Here is a 21,129-nt window from a genome sequence, read left to right on the forward strand (position 1 = left end):
TAATTTACGAAATGCGCAGTGTTAGTCCTGCTCACGTCTCCTGAATACCAGGTAGGTATACAGGGTGATTCATGAGACGTGAGCAGGACTAATCCTGCACACTCAGTAACTGGTAATTGATCGATCACCGTCGTATTTAGGTGAAACAACCACACTTTTTCCTATTTTTCAACTTTTTGGTGAGGGCAAATTTAATTCTCTACAATCATGGTCACCCTGCAAGACCTAATTAATAAACATAAAACCTCTTTTACGAAGAAAATAAAATGTCAAACCTGAGTGAGATACGAGTTTTCAAAAGTAACCAGACCGTGATGACGTTGATGACATTCAATTTGACACAGAATATCGGTAGTTTAGTATTCTAATGTTAGGGTGACCATCCATGTCGTAAATAAATTGATGACTTTTTTTTTCAACACGACTAGAAAATTAACGGTAACCTCACTAATACTGATAGGAAACAGTTGCTTATAATTTACGAAATGCGCAGTGTTAGTCCTGCTCACGTCTCCTGAATCACCCTGTATATGTCAGTTCGATTGGCAACTTGGATAAATGCGTGCAATACCCCGTGGGGTCATTATTGAGCTCTAATCGGACTTCTATTTATTAATTAACTGAAATTCCTGACATTTTCGTATACCTGACAAACGGACAAAATTCCTGACAAGTCAGGAAAATTCCTGATGTCTGGTAACCCTACGTGGGGTCATTTTTGACTTTGGTCAGACTTATGGCTCCTCTTCACGTTGGGCCAACGCCAACGCCAACGAGGGATGCAGCCATGCGGTAGAATGAGATAGCAATATCACTTGCTCCCTCTAACGCATAAATGCGTCCCTCGTTGGCGTTGGCGTTGGCCCAACGTGAAGAGGAGCCATTATAGTTATTCTAGTTCATTGATAAGCCAATATTGTAAGCGTTCACTAGGTAGTTACGTAAATAACTAGGGGCCCGATTCGGATTTTGAAACAGACATCTATTAGATATCACCAAGATACGATAACGATATGTCAAAGATCTATCCTGTCAAATTTGACATTTGCGCGATTCTGGAGATACTCTTGAACGATTTCCACAGGATATGACTTAGAGAAGTTAGAGATCCAATTCACATCTAATAGATATCTGAATATAATATAAATGAATTTTAATTCACAAATAATTAAGTAAATATAAAACATTAAATTAGCTTACAACTAATAATACAAACTATCTCTAAACTAAATAAACTTAAAATAAAAAGCCTATAAATAAAAAACGTCCCCCAAGTCACTGCCGATGGGCAGTGTGCCCAGAAGGCTGGCCGCATTGCCACGTTGTATGGCAATACTTATGCGTTGAGCAAAATACTGGCCAGCCCTCTGGTCTCCTGCGGCATCTATAAGGCGCTCCGCTAAGGCCCTGTATATACGGCTCGCGCTTGGCCCCCACGGCCCCAGCGTTTCGACCCCAAACGCCTCAAAAATATAACTACTGCCAAGGGTGGCATATTTGCGGCGTTTGAGGTCTTCTGCCATGGACGCGGCATGACCAGCATCTCTGCTGGTGCCCGGAAGGTGGGACGGCGCGAGGGTGTCAACACATGTGGCATCCCAGACTAGAGGCCGTCCCATCTTCCAAGGCACCATAGATATCTTACTCTATCTAACGTAAAAGTGACATTGGTTGCCCGAATTGCGCTGCAAAAGAGAACTAGTTGATATCTAAACTATAACGTATCTAGAACGGATCTAGTACGTGTCGTCTCGTGTGAATATCTTGAAGTTCGAATACGGCAGTAGGTATTAGGTAATAACGAATCTCACAAAGGCAGGGATGACCGGCAATTTCGTGCGGCAACGTGTAATCAAAATTCCTCTAGGTCACACAAATTACGTAGCGTAGCAGCTTTGATTGCCTTTACCAGAGATATATATAACTCCGTATAAGATAAAGTCTAAGAAAAAAACGTGCCTCGGAAATCAAGAAAAAGTCATTCTCAAATAGATGGCGCACACACCTTTGGCCTATTCTCGGCTAGATACTCGGCTAGATAGCGACCGTTTGGTATTTAACAATTTTAACACATATCAGTAGAGGGCGGAGTACCGGTGGCAAATTTCACACTAAATGTATGGAGTCGCCTAAGTATTCTTATGATTAAATAAATAAAGAATAAATGATTAATTTTGCATAATAATTTTTAGGAACTTATAGAAATTATCTTACGAGCATACAAATGTAATATGTTGTTAATATCTATAATACATAATAATATGTTTTCTTATCAAAACATTATCATTAGGTACTAAATACTAGACTAAGAAGTTATACCTGCCAAATGATATATTATTTTCAAGACCATTTAATTACAATTGAGGACTGGAAAAGAAATTGAAAAATAACCCAAAACATTTACGACATAACATTTAGGTGTTCCTGAAATCGATTTATGAAAATAAATGTTAAGTACTTACTTCCAATTTACGAGTAGGTACCATACTAAGTACATTAGGTAAATGAATAATTTTATTATTCAAGCCTAAAATAATAATTATACAAACGACTCCATACCTTTTGTGTGAAATTTGCCACCGGTACTCCGCCCTCTACATATCAGTGAAAGAACATGGGTCAGTATGGAACAATAAAAATTAAAAATCATTTATCCGTAAACATATTTTGATTAATTTATACATTTTCAATTTTATTTTAAGTTTTAATCGTGTGTCGATAGATGGCAGTAAATGTACCGTGACTACAAAATTTACTTTGGCAATAGCCCTCTATACTATCTATTCTCTTTGCCTTTACGCAGCCTTTACATCGCCTGCCTGTTCTTTGTCTCTTTGTTCACTTGCCTTATCCCCCTCGTATTCCGAGCGTGAGCGAAAGTAAAACTTGGGCAAAAATACTGCCGTATGTCCGGATGTTCTCTTCAGTACGGCTACCATCAGTTTGGCATTGACATAAACGCTATCGTGAACGTAATTTACTTTCTATGCATCTGGCTCGTACTTACATATTAGTCCGAAAGAGATATATAGAAAGTAAGTTACGTTCACGATAGCGTTTATGTCAATGCCAAACTGATGGTAGCCGTACAGATCACTTTTCAGAGAAATTTTGTGAGCAGTTTCGGTAGTTAGATAGATTTTTTCTGTGGGTTAATTTTTTGGTCATTCTAAATGGCGAAAGTTGGCCTAAAAGAATTAAACGTCCTGCGTTTAATTACACACTATATCACTCCTATATAGAAAAAGTGACCAAGCACTCCAGTGGCCCAGGCGGTGGTACCATCTGTCTTCTTGGTTTGGTAAGGTGCAAGTAGGTATCGATCGTCCTTTAGTGTATGTCAAAGGCGCCTTTCAAAGATGCATACACCTTACTCGAGAATTTGATACGGGTGCCCCTACCCCCGTCGTGTCCTATCCTATTGAAGATTAGGGACATTTTTACATCTCTTAGCGCCACTAGGCTAGTGGGATGGTGCCATCCCACTAACCCGGGGTTAACCGGTTAAACCTGGAGTTACCATGGTAACCATTACAATTTGACACTGGAATGACAGTGCAAGTGACGTTTAGGGGTTTAAATTTACATAATTTTTTTCAAAAGATATTCACATAAACAAAATTTTTCGTTAGCTTCTCTTAGTAGGTAGTGAAGCCGACATTATGGGCCCGATTCGGATTATGAAATAGACATCTATTAGATATCACCAAGATACGATAACGATATGTTTAAGATCAAACCTGTCAAATTTGACATTTGCGCGATTCTGGAGATACTCTTGAACGATTTCCACAGGATATGACTTAGAGATCTAATTCACATCTAATAGATCTCTTACTATATCTAACGTAAAAGTAACATTAGTTGCCCAAATTGCACTGCAAAAGAGAACTAGTTGATATCTAAACTATAACGTATCTAGAATGGATCTAGAACGTGTCGTCTCTTGTGAATATCTTGAAGTTCGAATACGGCAGTATATTGCTACACTCGTACCTACAGCTAGATATCACGTAAACAACTAAGATAACGCCGCCCGCCAGTCGAGCGCCGCCCGCCCCCCAATCTTGTCGTGTCGTAAATCGTGTCGAGTATTGAAACTGTGTCGAGTTGTGACGATTACGCCAATGACCAATAGGTGAGTACGTAATTTATGTAATTTAGACTACGCTTGTGCGGTCTATATTTTTTTATGACCATTTTTTTATTCTGTTAATTAATTTTGAACCTAACTGAAAAGAAAACAACAACTTTGTTTAGTGTCGTTGAAACTAAGTGTCTAACTTAAAGAGTCCTTAAAAGGGAATAGAAGAGGTCAAATTTAACAAAAGAGAAAATGTAGGTACCTACCTATCTAAAAGTGTTTTACTAAATACTAAATTTTGTTGTATCGTGCCAAAAAAAATATTCGTTAACAATTTTTCATATTGTAAGAGTAGTTTATACTGTGAAAGTGGCAAGACGATATATAGATCAACTAGATTTACATTAGATATCGACTATATGTGACTTGGATATCTAAGTCATAACTTGTCGAAATCGTTCAAGAGGACCTCCAGAATCGCGGAAACGTCAAATTTGACATATCTATCTTACAAATATCTTTAAATTATCCATATCGAAACTTGTTGAGGTCTAGTAGAGATCTAATTTATTTTCCGAATCGAGCCGTATATTGCAACACTCGCACAACCACCTGCAATAATATGTTACTCGTCGAATGCCGCAAAAATATGTGACTCGCTCTTATGTTATGGCCCTACAAATATGTAGAGTCAGACCAAGAATAGTCTGCAGCGGATTTGATAGCCCACGCAGTGAAAGTGTTATTTTAAACGACAAACTTCTATGAAATTATGACGTATAAATGACACTTGCACTGCGTGGGCTATCAAATCCGCTGGACTTTTTTTGGTCCGACTCTAAGATCGTGTCATATATTTTTGCGGCCTCCGTTATGTAACATATTATTGCAGGTGACTGTACCTACAGCTAGATAATACGTAAACAACTCAGATAACGCCGCCCGCCAGTCGCGCGCCGCCCGCCCTACAACCGTGTCGTGTCTAATACTGTGTCGAGTTTTGACTGCCGAGTGACCAATGACCAATGGGTGAGTAGGTACTTAGGACACTACCGCCATATTCGAACTTCAAGATATTCACAAGAGACGACACGTACTAGATCCATTCTAGATACGTTATAGTTTAGATATCAACTAGTCCTCAACTAGTTCTCTTTTGCAGCGCAATTTGGGCAACCAATGTCACTTTCGGCGAGATGCACTAGATAAGAAATATTAAAGATATGTGACGTTCCACGGCAAAAGGTACCATTGCCCCGACTGAATATTGGAGCGGCGTTAATAATAAGCGTAAGCGCCAGCCACCATAAGGTACCTTTTGCCGTGGAACGTCACATATCTTTACTATTTCATATCTAGTGAATGTCTAACGGCGCGATATCTTAAAGTTCGAATCGCGCCGTTTTACGTTAGATAGAGTAAGATATCTATTAGATGTGAATTGGATCTGTAAGTCATATCCTGAGGAAATCGTTCAAGAGTATCTCCAGAATCGCGCAAATGTCAAATTTGACAGGTTAGATCTTAAACATATCGTTATCGTATCTTGGTGATGTCTAAAAGATATCTAATAGATGTCTATTTCAAAATCCGAATCGGGCCCCCTCGGTATAGGTACCTCTCGCGAAAAATGATGGTCCCTATGACAGTTCATTAGTAGGGTCCCGGACACAAAGGATAAAAACGGGACACTATAACTAAGACTCCCAGTACCGTCTTTACCATAAGGGCACAAGGGGCCCAGGGCCCCCATCTTCAGGGGGCCTCGAAGGACAGACTGCAGTAACTGTATCTTTGATTAACCATAATAAATAGAAGATCGTATTAGAAAAATGTTAGTTTAATTCGCTTTCTTTACTTTCTAAAAGGGCCCCAAATTCTTATATGCCCAGGGGCCCCTGTATAGTCTAAGACGGCCCTGAGGACTCCGCTGTCCGTCCATCTGTCTATCTGTCTGTCTGTCACCAGGCTGTATCTCATGAACCGTGATAGACAGTTGAAATTTTCACAGATGTATTTCTGTTGCCGCTATAACAACAAAGACTAAAAACAGAATATAATAAATATTTAAGTGAGGCTCCCATACAGCAAACGTGTAAATTTTTATACCATAATGTTTCAAAGAATTATAGACCATTTGTCTTAATATTTTTCTACTTTTTATTCCAAAGTACAATTGGATTGGATTTACGTCAACAATTCGTCGTATTGTAACTATGGTTAAGGCAAGCCTACATGAGTTTATCTCGTACTAGATATCTCTTATCTCGTAAACAAGATAACAGCCTGCCAGGCGAGCGCCGCCCGCCCTACAAATAGGGTTGCCCCGTACTGCGAATAGTCTGCGATATATAGTGTGGAAAAATAAGTCGGGCCCTGGAGGGAAACTACCTTAAATCCTTAAGTTGGCTCATTTTACTTAAAGGAGACATTCCTTTATTTTTAAAAAGAAACAAAACTGCATTCCAAGATTTTCTAAAACTCGCTTACCTCGCCCGGGACTCGAACCGACTAAATATTCCAAAAAAATAAACACTCGCTATTTATTCTATTAGTCGATACAGTTAATGTTATTGATAACATTTCTCCAAGAATCATTAGGTCTTACACTCGTCTGTCGTACAAAATGTCCATAAAATCTAATATTTAGTACTCAAGATTTTTTAGACAAGCCGAATTGTAGAAAAAAAGAAAAACCCTGGAATGCAGTTTTGTTTCTTTTTAAAAATAAAGGAATGTCTCCTTTAAGTACCTAGGTAACATGAGCCAACTTAAGAATTTAAGGTAGTAGGGAAACTACCTTAAATTCTTAAGTTGGCTCATAATACCTACTATATTTTTTGTCAATATTTTGACAAAAATACTATTTTTCTGTAAAAAAAAGGTGGCAACCCTACCTACAAACGTGCCGTGTTATTATGATTAACGATTAACCAATGTTCAATGGGTACTTGACCCCTATAATTGACAAGCGACGTTTGACGTATCGTGTTGATCTCCCGTTGATATGGGAAAAATCATGCTTAAGTACTTAATGGCGCAGCGACCCAAAATGAGTCTTGGCCTCCGACACGAGTAACACGCCAGTTGTCTCGAGAGGGGGGGGGGGGGGGCGTTTTTGAAATTCTACCACTCGATTTCGTCACTCAAAAATCGGTGGAAAACGGCGAAATGCTAATTTTTGAAATACGAACGATCGAAATTCGGAATCTAGTGGTATTGACCACTCGATTTCAATTCTATTAGTAGAATTTAAACGCCTAGTAGTGGAGATATCATTTAACGAAATACACGAAATCGAGTGGTCGAATTTCAAAAATCGGCGCCCTGAGGGGCTACCGCGAAAACCGAAATTCATAAATTACAGACAGAGAAAAATGCCCGCAATTTGCGAAATTCGATTTTCACGGTTATAGCCCTGTGCCATCTCCCGCCAGTTATCGTCATGGAGATCGCGCAAGTCCGCTTCAACCGCATCGCCCCAGCGATACCTGACCGCGTAGCCAAGATGCCAATCGCTTTCGCTCCGTAGCGATCGAAACGCAACTGTCACTGTTGCACTAATATGGAAGAGTGATAGAGAGACATAAAGCTTTTCGTTGTCGAAGCGATAGCGATTGTAACCTTGGCTAGGCCGGCTGGGACGTCCGATCGGAGATGGGGATCGGCGATGGGAAAAATCATAAGTTCTCGAATACGTACAATGTCAAAATTTCACATTAGCAATCCACAGTTTGGTGACAACCAAAGCAAACCGAACCACCCTGAGTTTAGAGTTGAGTTTTGGTTGTACCAAATGATATTTGTAGATGTTTATGGTGGCTGTTCTTCAATTACTGGAATGAAAGGCTATAAAAAATTATACAACAGTGGACTATTGTCTATGTCTATGTTCGCGTGACTTGCCTCCCCGTTGTACATATTTGCATAATCTAAAGGGTTATTAAGCGTCATCTTACTCGATTACACTTTGAAGGTAAAGTAAGGACGCCAAGCACGAATAATTTAGTACATTGACCCGAATGATCCCATGTCTATCACACGCACATAATTACCTAGGTATGGGTATATGTTGACACTTATTTTTATATGTTCTTTTACTGTTTCAAAAATTAAAATTTGATTAATATATTTAGTTCTGTTTATTTTTTTATGCTTTGGTCGTTAAGCCCCCTCCAGACTATGCGCGTGAATCGCGGGCGAAGCCGCGAACGCGAATGTGGAGTCGATTTTCGCAGACAGCGAAATCGACTCCACACTCGCGTTCGCGGCTTCGCCCGCGATTCACGCGCATAGTCTGGAGGGGGCTTTACACAAACCGCTTTATTATTGCGCGCTCGCTTTCAGCTCGCACACTCACTATCGGCTCGAGGCTCCTCTTCACGTTGGGCCAACGCCAACGCCAACGAGGGACGCAGTCATGCGGTAGAATGAGATAGCAATATCACTTGCTCCCTCTAACGCATAAATGCCCCTCGTTGGCGTTGGCGTTGGCCCAACGTGAAGAGGAGCCTTCGAGTGTAATGAATGACCAACGTAGGACACTTGTACCATAATCTACCTACGGTCAAGCGTAAAAATATGGGTGCACATTCCTACTCAAAAATAGCTCTTATATCAGCGAATCAAGAACTATATATGGAACATATTTTACAAGCTTTTATTTACTTTCACCTGTCCCGTTGTCGGTCTGTAATCAAATCTGCCAAGTTAAATTTTATCCACTTCCCGGTTTTCGATTGAGCTGAAATTTTGCATGCATGTATAAATCGGATGACAATGCAATATTACGGTGCCATCGAGCTGATCTGATGATGGAGACAGGAGGTGGCCATAGGAACTCTGTGATGAAACAACGCAACCTAATTGTGTTAGGGGTTTTCGAATTGTCTCGAAGAGTAGGTATTAGTTGTCTGTCGTAAGAAAAGTACAGTCAGCGATAAAAGCTTGTACCAAAAATGATATTTTTGCCATTAACTTATTTGAGTAAGTTATATTATATATGCACCTATATGTACTTACTATAACCTCAAACCATATGGAACGCCAAAAGCGAGTGCCATATTACATTACTTTCATTCGCGCTCCGATCGATGCTATATCCGTATCTCGCTGATAACAGCGGGGCGTCCATGGTTAACTCGAAGGGGGAGTTTGGGAAAGTTGGATCGGTATTAGAGTCAGATAAGAAAACAAAACAATAAATTAACTTTTAATTCATGAAATAAAACCTAAATATGGAATCTCTTTTTCTTTTAGGTTGGAGAGCTCAGCAGAGATCCAAAAAAATCTCCCAGTTTAAAGCTAAAATAAAGAAATAAATTCAGACAAATCTACATAAAGCATTATCAAGAATTTCCGTAATTAAAACTGTTTCTCTCTTTGGTTTTAGCTTGGAAAACTCAGCGGAGAATATTCTCAAAAATCTCCAAGAAATTGAAGGTCGAGAAATAATGGAGTTTCACGGTAATGCATGGAGCGCGCTGGGCGGCGCCGTGGTCGGTGCTGGATCGGTGCTGGTCGTTGCTGCTTTCATACTGCTGTGGAGGAAGCCGCGGAAGAGGGAGCCACCGCTGCTGGCACCGATGGATGTCGGGCAAAACGTGAGTTGTTTTTTTTTACATCATCATCATTCTAGCCGTCGCCCACTGCTGAGCATAGGCCTCTCTTCATGTACGCCACTTATCCCGGTCCTGGGCTAGTCTCATCCAAAAGTGCCCCGCGATTTTCCGAGAATAAGGAAAAGGAGAAAAAGACATTGAGTACTTTGGTAAACAAGCTTCGTCAGTAGAAAAAAGCATGAAATTCAAAATTTATATGGATGACCGCGATCCTTCGCGCCTACATTTTTCTAATCTATCGCCTTTATCTAGTGAAACTGGCTTGTCAGAGTAAATAATGGAGTTTCACGGTAACGCATGGAGCGCGCTGGGCGGCGCCGTGGTTGGTGCTGGATCGGTGCTGGTCGTTGCTGCTTTCATATTGTTGTGGAGGAAGCCGCGGAAGAGGAAGCCACTGCTGGCGCAGATGGACGTGGGGCAAAATGTGAGCTTTTCTTATTTTTTATTATTATAGATGAAGGGCAAGATATTGAAGGTCTATGACACTATGTAGATATTAAAGCTAGATATGTACAGTCCCCGCACGGGATAGTTACGTCATTTAGGGTTCTTGCTAATTGGAAATTCTATAGAGTATTAAGTATTGAACAACCAATTTAGCTAGGACCCTGAATGGCGCAACAATCGCGAAGCGTGATGGTACAGTCGCCATCAGATATATCGGAGCTGCCGTGGTGCTCAAAAATATCTGAACACGCACTCTAACGCCTTGACAATAGAGGCGTGCTCAGATATTTGTGAGCACCTTGGCCGCTCCGATATCTCTGATGGCGACTGTACTTTGGCCAGCCAAGTGTGTCAAGCGTTAAATTTTGATGGTTGCCTACAGAAGTGACCTTTTTTTGAAATGTGTTTGACCAAACCATGCACCACCATAATATAAAATTATAAAATAAGGATTATCTATAATGGTATAAAATAATGGTAACAACGCTAATAAAGATGTTTTTAGCAGAATTCGAAGGATAATTTTGTCAAGGGCCTTCATCGATTTTCTGCTCTAATGAATTTGTTTTCATCTAATAACGGGTTTTTAAGGGTTAAAGAAGAGTATTAGTTTTGGCTAATTCTGTTGTTTTATAATGTTACGACACAAGTGTGAAAAATAGGAAAGGAATATCTATTCGTACATATATCGTATAATATGTGCTCTAATGCACTAGTGAAGTGCGGTAAAATACCATCATATATCACTCGTCACGCTATCGAATGAAATTTACACGAGGGGTTCTGAATTTATACAAGGGGTTCTGAATTTACACAGGGGGTTCTGAATATACACTAGGGGTTTAGTCGCCTTTAAGAGCTTAGGTACCCCTCTGCCGAAAACTGCACAATTGTGCAAACTTTTGTATGGACTGACATGGCTATTGTGGTACGTTACGTACAAATCATGTAGAAATAGCAATACATTAGACGTCCCCTCCCCCGCAAACATCGGCAGACTGTTTTGTACAGAAAATGACAGCCAAGGCGTCTCCAGTTACTAAATGCCCTAAGAGACCACGTGTACACGCGTCTCAAGCGGAAAAATGTCTTTTATCTTTGTTTCTATCAACATAACGCACAAAAGAAGCAAATTATGTTTGATCCAGTAGGTCCGCCCACACAATTGGCGGTTTGCGTCACTGATTATCTTTGAGTCTATTCTGTACCTTTACCACGAGTCGCCATCTACAACTCTCTTTACGATAAACTTGCATAATATTGCGTACCACCAAACATCGGAGCGGCAGCCTCAGTGGAAAAGACATGTTGTCCGTCTATACATCTTAGTTTTGCAACTAATGAAATAAGAAAAATAAAATCAGCTACAGTCCGACAAAAAATTGTAGAAAATAAATGAGGGCGCCACTTCCTACGTAACTGTCACATTTTTGACGTAAAATGGTTAAACATGGCAACAATTTAGTATAGATTTTTTTTAGTTCCATTTTATTGAACATCTACTACTCATTTTATGTCCCACTGTACAATATGGCAGTAATATTTACCAAAGGATTTCGCATTCGTGCCTATTTCAAACCTTCTTATAGAAAATTTATATTGATTTCTTTTACCGAAGCACAGAATAATAATAGTACTAGTTACAGAAGACTCACTCTCTAACAAAACGCGTCTGTTACGATCAGCACAGATATGGCCGCTAGGTGGCGACAGCGCCACGCGCGTCTTATGCCAAACCCCAAAATTGGGGTCGAACGGATGTACTTTTAGCTACCTGTAGCAAAGCGACGAAATCGCGCGGAGTGAGACACGCCGACCGAAGTGAAAAATTGACAATTACCCTGATTTGTAAATCTATTCAGCGTGCGCCATGACACAATTTTGAGGACACATGTTTTTTTCTGCTTCGCTTTTTATCCGACTACGATAAAGCAAAAGCTGGGTTATGATTTTGAGTCGTTACTTACATGGTATTCTCTAATTATCATCTTTTAAATGAAGAAATACAACGTAATAATACCTATACATAACTGTAAAGGAGCCTACAGATTACCAGTTTGCCGGGCGATATCAGGCATCAGCCTGTCAGTTGTTCGGAGTTTGCGTTTAACTGACAGGCTGATATCAAATTTAAATAAACGCTATTAAATTGTATATCATTTAAAATAATCACTAAAAGTCAATTCCATAAGCCAATATTTATAAGCCAACAACTCAAAATTTACATCTAATTACTTTGTCATGATGATAAAATGCAACTTTCTCCTCAGATTTTGAAGAATAAAAGAGAATTTTCGAGCTGGTGTGATGAAAATACATATTTCAGTGCATCAACAGTGTTGCAACGTTCGCCAAGGTTAAGGGTCTCATTAAAACTTTAAAGTTTGCAAAGTAGCGTCATAATGAGCTTGCAATTTATTTCGCTGGCTTAAGTAACTGTTAAAAATCCAGCTTAAATGTATTTATATTCGTAAAAAGTACCTACACAATATTAGAAATGAAGAAAAGTAATTTCAGCGTCGTTAAAAATGGTCCTTTTGGGCCACTTGCACCATCTCACTAATCCGGGGTTAACCGGTTAAACCGTTAACCCAGTGTCAAATTGTAACAACATTTTTATAAACTCCACAACTACACATTTGCTGGGATGTCAGTCGTTCCGTGACCACACACTGGTGCAACTCAGCTGACACGTCGCAATTTAAAGTGAAAACAATGAAATTACGAGTAGGTATCAGTGGCGGCGCGTCCATAAAAGCCGATTCCTACCGGCTTGCCTGTTTTTGGACGTTTGAGCAGAGTTGTAAATTAAATATGTAAGCCAAATTAGCCCCGGCTTGCCTATAGATATGTTTGACGCGCCGCCACTGGTAGGTATATCGCGGTAGACCCGTTTGTGTCATTAAATACGAGTCCATATTATAACTTGCGTTCGGTTTATTGTGTTTAGTTCTGAATAGCTTTTCTAAATCAGTATTGAATACCTGTCACGTCACGTGATACGGCGTGAGTGTAAGTTGTTAAAGAAAGGACGCTTATCACGAGGAATTAAGTAGGTACATTAACCCGCGTCTACATATCTCTATCGCACGCGTGTAATTACATATATTGCTGTCGCGCCCAAGATATCGGCGGTCAATGCCACTGTACGAGCGCGACAGCACTATAAAATTGCGCGTGCGATAGAGATGGGAACAAGGGTCACCTGCGGCGGGTCAATGTACACACATCGAGAGGACGAAACCTGGAGACTCCACAAGGACTAGGAGATAGAAGATCTGGTGTCCAAGCCGAACATCATTGGAGAAACGAAAGCCGCCAGACTCCGATGGCTCGGGCACGTAGTCCGGATGGGGGAAGATCGCGCAGTCTGAAGGGCGTACTCTAGAATACCAAGAGGCCAAAGACCGTCTGGACACCCTAGGTACCGCTGGAGAGATGAAGTGCAGAAAGACCTTAGCGAACTCGGCGACGTCGACTGGATAGAGTAGCATGACCATGGCGGTCTTTGGTGTCGGAGGCCAAGATCCACTTCGGGCACAGAATAAATAATAGTATGTACTAGGTACAGAAGACTCTCTCTAACAAAACGCGTTGCGTACGCGTGCGAACTGTTACGATCAGGACAGGTATGGCCGCTAGGTGGCGACAGCGCCACGCGCGGCTTATGGCTAGCCATCAAAATTGGTGTGGAACGGATGTACTTTTACCTGTAGAAAAGCGACGAAATCGCGGAGTGAGCCACGCCTGCTTCGGGTCGTTGCGCCACAGCAGTAAGTAAGGGTCAATGTACTAAATTCCTCGTTCTAAGCGTCCTTTCTTTACGCATGACGTACAAAGCACTTTGTATAGACTGACTCCATGTTATAACTTGTGTTTGGAATATTGTATTCAAAAGCTAGTCGGAATCTGTATTGAATACCTGTCACGTCGTGTGGTATGACGTGTGTGTAAATTGATACCGTCGGGAAATTAACTTATATTACGCAGGAGGCGTATTTAGATTTTAAAAATATTATAATAATTTGAATTGAAAAATTACCTTTTTTCATATATATTTTCGCTCGCCCCTAAACAGTTGGTGCGAGAGTGACCATAACCAAATCAGCTATGTATTTTCTGATCACCGAAATTGTAAAAAAAACTGTTTAGAATTTGACCAAGAAGTATGCAACGATTTTGATAGCACACGCAGTGCAAGTGTTATTAATACATAGAAGTTTGACATTTAAAATAACACTTGCACTGCGTGTGCTATCAAAATCATTGCAGACTTAGCGCAACTTTGCAAGAGCCCCTACCACAAGTGTGCGCGTGGTGTGTGATGCATTTCTCCCATAGCCACGTCAAATTAAGCCGAATTTGGGCAAGCTGCGGAAATAATTCGTGTAGTTTTGAAAATTGGTACAGGCATACCTTGTGGTGTCTAGATAAACATACTAAAAGTCCTCGAGGGTAGGGGGTGTGCTGGGGGTGTAGAGGGGGGTTGAAGGTACCTTTTTTCATATTTTTGCTCATATCTCGAAAATGTGTACGAATTGCATTATAATTACTTCGGACAAAAGTTTTAACATAAAATTTACTACAAATTTGGTTATGTTTATTTTTACTCTGCGATCAATACTTTAGGAGCTACAGGCTGTTAAAGTTAAATAAGAGATAAAAAATAGACGGTTTAAAAAAACGTCGTATTTTCATAATTGTTCATCATAAATAAAAATTTTAATTAAGAATAAGCAAGCTAAATGACCTGCTGATAAAATATAAAAAAACCGGCCAAGAGCATGTCGGGTCATGCTCAGTGTAGGGTTCCATAGTTACCCGTCCGTCAAAATAGACTATTTGCAAAAACTCAAGAACTGCTTAATCGATTAGGTTCGCTATATTTTTCTTTGAAAGTCTTTATTAAGCTTTACTTTCACGATTTTTTTCATATTTTTTGGACCCATGGTTCAAATGTTAGGGGAACTAAAGTGGAAAACACAACTTCTTTTCTTTCAGATCGATTATTTCCGAAAATATTAAGCAGATCAAAAAATGGTTCTCGAAGACCCGTATTCGTTTTAAAAGACCTATCCAACGACACCCCACACTATAGGGTGGAAGCGAAAAAAAATTTCATATCCTTTTTAATGTACGGCAGCCACCCTAAAAAAATATTTTTTCTAATTTATATTTTACAACTTTGTCAGCGTAACTGATTTATATATTCGTATCAAATGTAAACATGAAAACTAGAAAAAAATTTTTTTATGGTGGTTGCCCTACATTAAAGTGGGGATGAAATTTTTTTTCGCTTCCACCCTATAGTGTGGGGTGTCGTTGGATAGGTCTTTTAAAACGAATAAGGGTCTTCAAGAACAATTTTTTGATCAACTTAATATTTTCGGAAATAATCGATCTGAAAGAAAAAAAGTTGTGATTTACCCCTTAGTTCCCCTAACTTTTGAACCATGGGTCCAAAAAATATGATAAAAATCGTAAAGTTAAATAAGAGATAAAAAATAGACGGTTTAAAAAAACGTCGTATTTTCATAATTGTTCATCATAAATAAAAATTTTAATTAAGAATAAGCAAGCTAAATGACCTGCTGATAAAATATAAAAAACCGGCCAAGAGCATGTCGGGTCATGCTTAGTGTAGGGTTCCATAGTTACCCGTCCGTCAAAATAGACTATTTGCAAAAACTCAAGAACTGCTTAATCGATTAGGTTCGCTATATTTTTCTTTGAAAGTCTTTATTAAGCTTTACTTTCACGATTTTTTTCATATTTTTTGGACCCATGGTTCAAATGTTAGGGGAACTAAAGTGGAAAACACAACTTCTTTTCTTTCAGATCGATTATTTCCGAAAATATTAAGCAGATCAAAAAATGGTTCTCGAAGACCCGTATTCGTTTTAAAAGACCTATCCAACGACACCCCACACTATAGGGTGGAAGCGAAAAAAAATTTCATCCCCTTTTTAATGTACGGCAGCCACCCTAAAAAAATATTTTTTCTAATTTATATTTTACAACTTTGTCAGCGTAACTGATTTATATATTCGTATCAAATGTAAACATGAAAACTAGAAAAAAATTTTTTTATGGTGGTTGCCCTACATTAAAGTGGGGATGAAATTTTTTTTCCCTTCCACCCTATAGTGTGGGGTGTCGTTGGATAGGTCTTTTAAAACGAATAAGGGTCTTCAAGAACCATTTTTTGATCAACTTAATATTTTCGGAAATAATCGATCTGAAAGCAAAAAAGTTGTGATTTACCCCTTAGTTCCCCTAACTTTTGAACCATGGGTCCAAAAAATATGATAAAAATCGTAAAGTTAAATAAGAGATAAAAAATAGACGGTTTAAAAAAACGTCGTATTTTCATAATTGTTCATCATAAATAAAAATTTTAATTAAGAATAAGCAAGCTAAATGACCTGCTGATAAAATATAAAAAAACCGGCCAAGAGCATGTCGGGTCATGCTCAGTGTAGGGTTCCATAGTTACCCGTCCGTCAAAATAGACTATTTGCAAAAACTCAAGAACTGCTTAATCGATTAGGTTCGCTATATTTTTCTTTGAAAGTCTTTATTAAGCTTTACTTTCACGATTTTTTTCATATTTTTTGGACCCATGGTTCAAATGTTAGGGGAACTAAAGTGGAAAACACAACTTCTTTTCTTTCAGATCGATTATTTCCGAAAATATTAAGCAGATCAAAAAATGGTTCTCGAAGACCCGTATTCGTTTTAAAAGACCTATCCAACGACACCCCACACTATAGGGTGGAAGCGAAAAAAAATTTCATCCCCTTTTTAATGTACGGCAGCCACCCTAAAAAAATATTTTTTCTAATTTATATTTTACAACTTTGTCAGCGTAACTGATTTATATATTCGTATCAAATGTAAACATGAAAACTAGAAAAAAAATTTTTTATGGTGGTTGCCCTACATTAAAGTGGGGATGAAATTTTTTTTCGCTTCCACCCTATAGTGTGGGGTGTCGTTGGATAGGTCTTTTAAAACGAATAAGGGTCTTCAAGAACCATTTTTTGATCAACTTAATATTTTCGGAAATAATCGATCTGAAAGAAAAAAAGTTGTGATTTACCCCTTAGTTCCCCTAACTTTTGAACCATGGGTCCAAAAAATATGATAAAAATCGTGAAAACATAACATAGTAAATACTTTCAAGGAAAAATATAGCGAACCTAATCGGTACAGCTGTTTTTGAGTTATGGCAAATAGTCTATTTTGACAGACGGGTAACTACGGAACCCTACACTGAGCATGACCCGACATGCATATGGCCTATTTTTTTTATATTTTATCAGCAGGTTGCTTAGCTTGCTTACTCTAAGCAAATTTTTTTATTTGTGATGAACAATTACAAAAAAACGACGTTTTCTTAAACCGTCTATTTTTAATTACTTATTTAACTTTAACAGCCTGTAGCCCCTAAAGTATTGATCGCAGAGTAAAAATAAACATAACCAAATTTGTAGTAAATTTTATGTTAAAACTTTTGTCTTAAGTAATTATAATGCTATTCGTACAGATATTCGAGATATGAGCAAAAATATGAAAACAAGTACCTTCAACCCCCCTCTACACCCCCAGCACACCCCCTACCCTCTAGGACTTTTAGTATGTTTATCTGGACACCACAAGGTATACCTGTACCAATTTTCAAAACTACACGAATTAATTCCGCAGATTTTTCTAATTTGCTTAGGCTACCATTATTAGTGCGAGACGCATAAATTACCTAAAATTTATACTTTAATTAATTGTCTGTCATTGTCTGACAATGCATTACTCGCAAGTAATACAATTTCGTAATTGTGTTGCTTGTGTTGTGCAAGTTATGTCAAAATAAGAACAAACATACTTCACTATGTAAATTCTTAAAATCGTCCTTATAATATCAACAACAAATACAGTAACATTGTATCAGCCAGAGGACGTCCACTGCTGGACATAGGCCTCCCCCAAAGAGTGCCACAATGACCGGTCTTGCGCCACCCGCATCCAGCGGACTCCCGCGACCTTTACCAGGGCCCTATTTCACCAACGTGACAGGTGCGACATTTGTCGAAATCACTGTTACTGACGTCACAGGCCTCCATAGGCTACGGTAACCGCTTACCATCAGACGGGCGGTGTGGTTGTTTGCCACCAAAATGTTAATTTAATAAAAACTCCACTATATCGCCAGTTAATAAGTACCTACCTACTTATTTTGCGCAAGCTAATGACAATTGTCACAAGAAATACGACAATTGTCACGAAATTCCGACACAGAACTCATTTGCTGTCAAGAATTACCGAAAGTTCTTTGAAATCTTGTGACAATTGTCATCTTTATCATCATAAGCACCACAAGAGAAATACCTGTTTTTTGTCGATATAATAAAGTTTTTTTTAAATAATACAATGATGGTGACAAACAGGAATACGGCCCGCCCGATGGTAAGCGATAACCGTAGCCCATGGATGCCTGTGACGTCAGCAACAATGAGACTTGTCGAATTATCGCACCTGTCACGTTGGTGAAATAGGGGCCAAGTCGTCAGTCCACCATGTGGGGATTCCCACGCTGCGCATTCCGGTACGTGGTCGACTCGAGAACCTTCTGCCCAGATTCTGCCCCAATGGCCATCGGTTCTACGGGCAATATCAGTATAAGATTTAAAAATCCGAATAGGTCTTGTGTTCGATAAGAGTTCAGAAGAACCCTCCACCCCCACCCCTCCCTGATCAAAGAAGCCCCACGTTACGAAGTAATTGAATGCTGCGTGCGAGTGATATTGTTTCTCCAACTTGCGGTTAGAACACTTAGAACTTATAATGGACCTAGGTCTAGTCTAGATACTTACTCTAGCTAGATGTTAATTGAAAGTTGTAGGTAGAAATATGTGGTTCTCGATCCGAGAAGGGTCCTTAACCTTATGCTTGCTTCATCTGCAAAAAGGACCGTTATCAGAATTTCTGTTGGAATATCAGATGAAAACGTCCTTATTGCACTTGAAGCATGTATAATACACTAATTAATTTACCAACACCAACGACCTGATATACAGAAATCGGTGAGAAATAGCTTTGCGTATTAATATGTTTTTGGCAAAAATGTCATTTTTGTTACAAGCTTTTATCGCTGACTGTACTTTTCTTACGACAGACAACTAATACTTATCCAGACAATTCTAAAAACCCCTAACACAATTAGGTTGCGTTGTTTCATCACAGAGTTCCTATGGCCACCTCCTGTCTCCATCATCAGATCAGTTCGACAGTACCATATTATTGTATTGTCATCCGAACTACATACAGCTGCCAATTTTCATGACGCTACTTTCCTTGGAAGATGGTTAAATTAGTTACCTTAGATTCCATTACATAGTTAGTTACATACAGCTCGAGAGTTCCTATGGCCACCTCCTGTCTCCATCTCAGATCAGCAGAGATGTGAAAAATACTTTATAAAAAGTATTTAAATACAAAATACAAATACTTCCTTGATAATACTATTTCAAATGCAAAATACAAAATAGTTTTTTGAATTTGTATTTAAATACAAAATACAAAATAGTTTTTTGAATTTGTATTTAAATACAAAATACGAAATAGGTATTTTCAAAATACTTTTTAAAAATACAAATACTTTGCGATAAAAGGTACTCTGAGTAGTGAATTAAAAAGTATTACTCGGAATTTCCGAGTTGAAAAGACTCTCTTTATTCTTTGAAATCAATCCTCTATCTAAAGTGCAAATTTCTAGTTGTTTGCTCATATTAACCGGTAGGATGTAGGTATGGATGATGGTTTTTAACGGCCAACTTTTAAAGCATTAATTTGTAACGTTTTACAGCTAGTATAATGCCTCTCGTTAGCGTGATGAAAACGTTTCGTTTGTGTTTCACCAGGGCAGGAAAGTTTGTTCTCCTCTCTTGCCTTGAAACCCTCGCAACACTCAAGATTCCACTTTTTTAACCACTCGCTACGCTTGTGGTCATGTGCGACGTTACTAAACAGATTCAACAGTTCCATGTTAAAAGAATGAGAGAGTTGCCAGGATTGTAACATCAGAAGAGATTGTAACACCTTCCTACTATAAAGTATTTAGTATTTTGAAAATAGAAAATAGGTCCCAAAAACTATTTCAAATAAAATACAAAATAGTTTTCTACAAAAGGTATTTAAATACAAAATACAAAATAGGTATTTTGCATTTTGTATTTGCATTTTAAATACAAGTATTTAAAATAAGTCACATCTCTGCAGATCAGTTCGACAGTACTATATTATTGTATTGTCATCCGAACTACATACAGCTGCCAATTTTCATGACGCTACGATCCTTGGAAGATGGTTAAATTAGTTACCTTTGATTCCATTACATAGTTACATACAGGTCGACCTAATAAAAGCTTGTTAAAAACTAAGGCAAATGACAAACCCCGATTTTACAGGGCGCATTTTAAAGAAGAAAATATTTTGGACTTTGCTCACCCGTGTATTTAAACACAGTCACACAGGTGAGCAAAGTTTTAATGAAGTAGTACATAATTTAGGACTTGGCTTAGCCACACATGCTGTACTCTGTATCACGGCTATTGATTTATTTAAGGAGTTCCTACAGCTAATAGCTAATTCCTCGTGCTTCGAAATATCTCTATTAAAAAATTCATCTAAGTCGGTTCAGCTGTTTCAGCATGAAGAGGTAACGGAAAGACATACAAAGTTAATAAATGCTATAATTATTCGGTCAAGTTATGTTCTAATGTCGCATACAGTTGCATAATAATATTTTTTGTTTAAAATTTATTGAGGATTATTTCTTACCTTGACATTTTTTTCCTAAATCTAATACTCAAAAATTTAAAAACCGTCAACCGGGACATATTTCATGCTAAAAGGGGGATTGGGTCAGGGGGAGGGGATGGGCACTAGTGTGCGTAAAACATACCCAAAACTGAAAGCTGG

General features: G+C 38.7%; 1 protein-coding gene across 1 annotated transcript in view; it reads left to right on the forward strand.

Annotated features, from left to right (window-relative positions):
• The first annotated feature begins 4,127 nt into the window (after positions 1 to 4,127).
• The window catches only part of LOC134666767 (synaptotagmin-5-like), an 87,084-nt gene continuing 70,082 nt past the window's right edge, over positions 4,128 to 21,129 (forward strand). Inside the window, exons 1-2 of the mRNA XM_063524049.1 lie at positions 4,128 to 4,138; positions 9,477 to 9,687. Of these exons, the coding sequence (XP_063380119.1) occupies positions 4,128 to 4,138; positions 9,477 to 9,687 (222 nt within the window). The remainder of the gene's footprint in view (positions 4,139 to 9,476; positions 9,688 to 21,129) is intronic.

Source organism: Cydia fagiglandana, chromosome 8 (genome assembly GCF_963556715.1).
Source record: "Cydia fagiglandana chromosome 8, ilCydFagi1.1, whole genome shotgun sequence".
Lineage (NCBI taxonomy): Eukaryota > Metazoa > Arthropoda > Insecta > Lepidoptera > Tortricidae > Cydia > Cydia fagiglandana.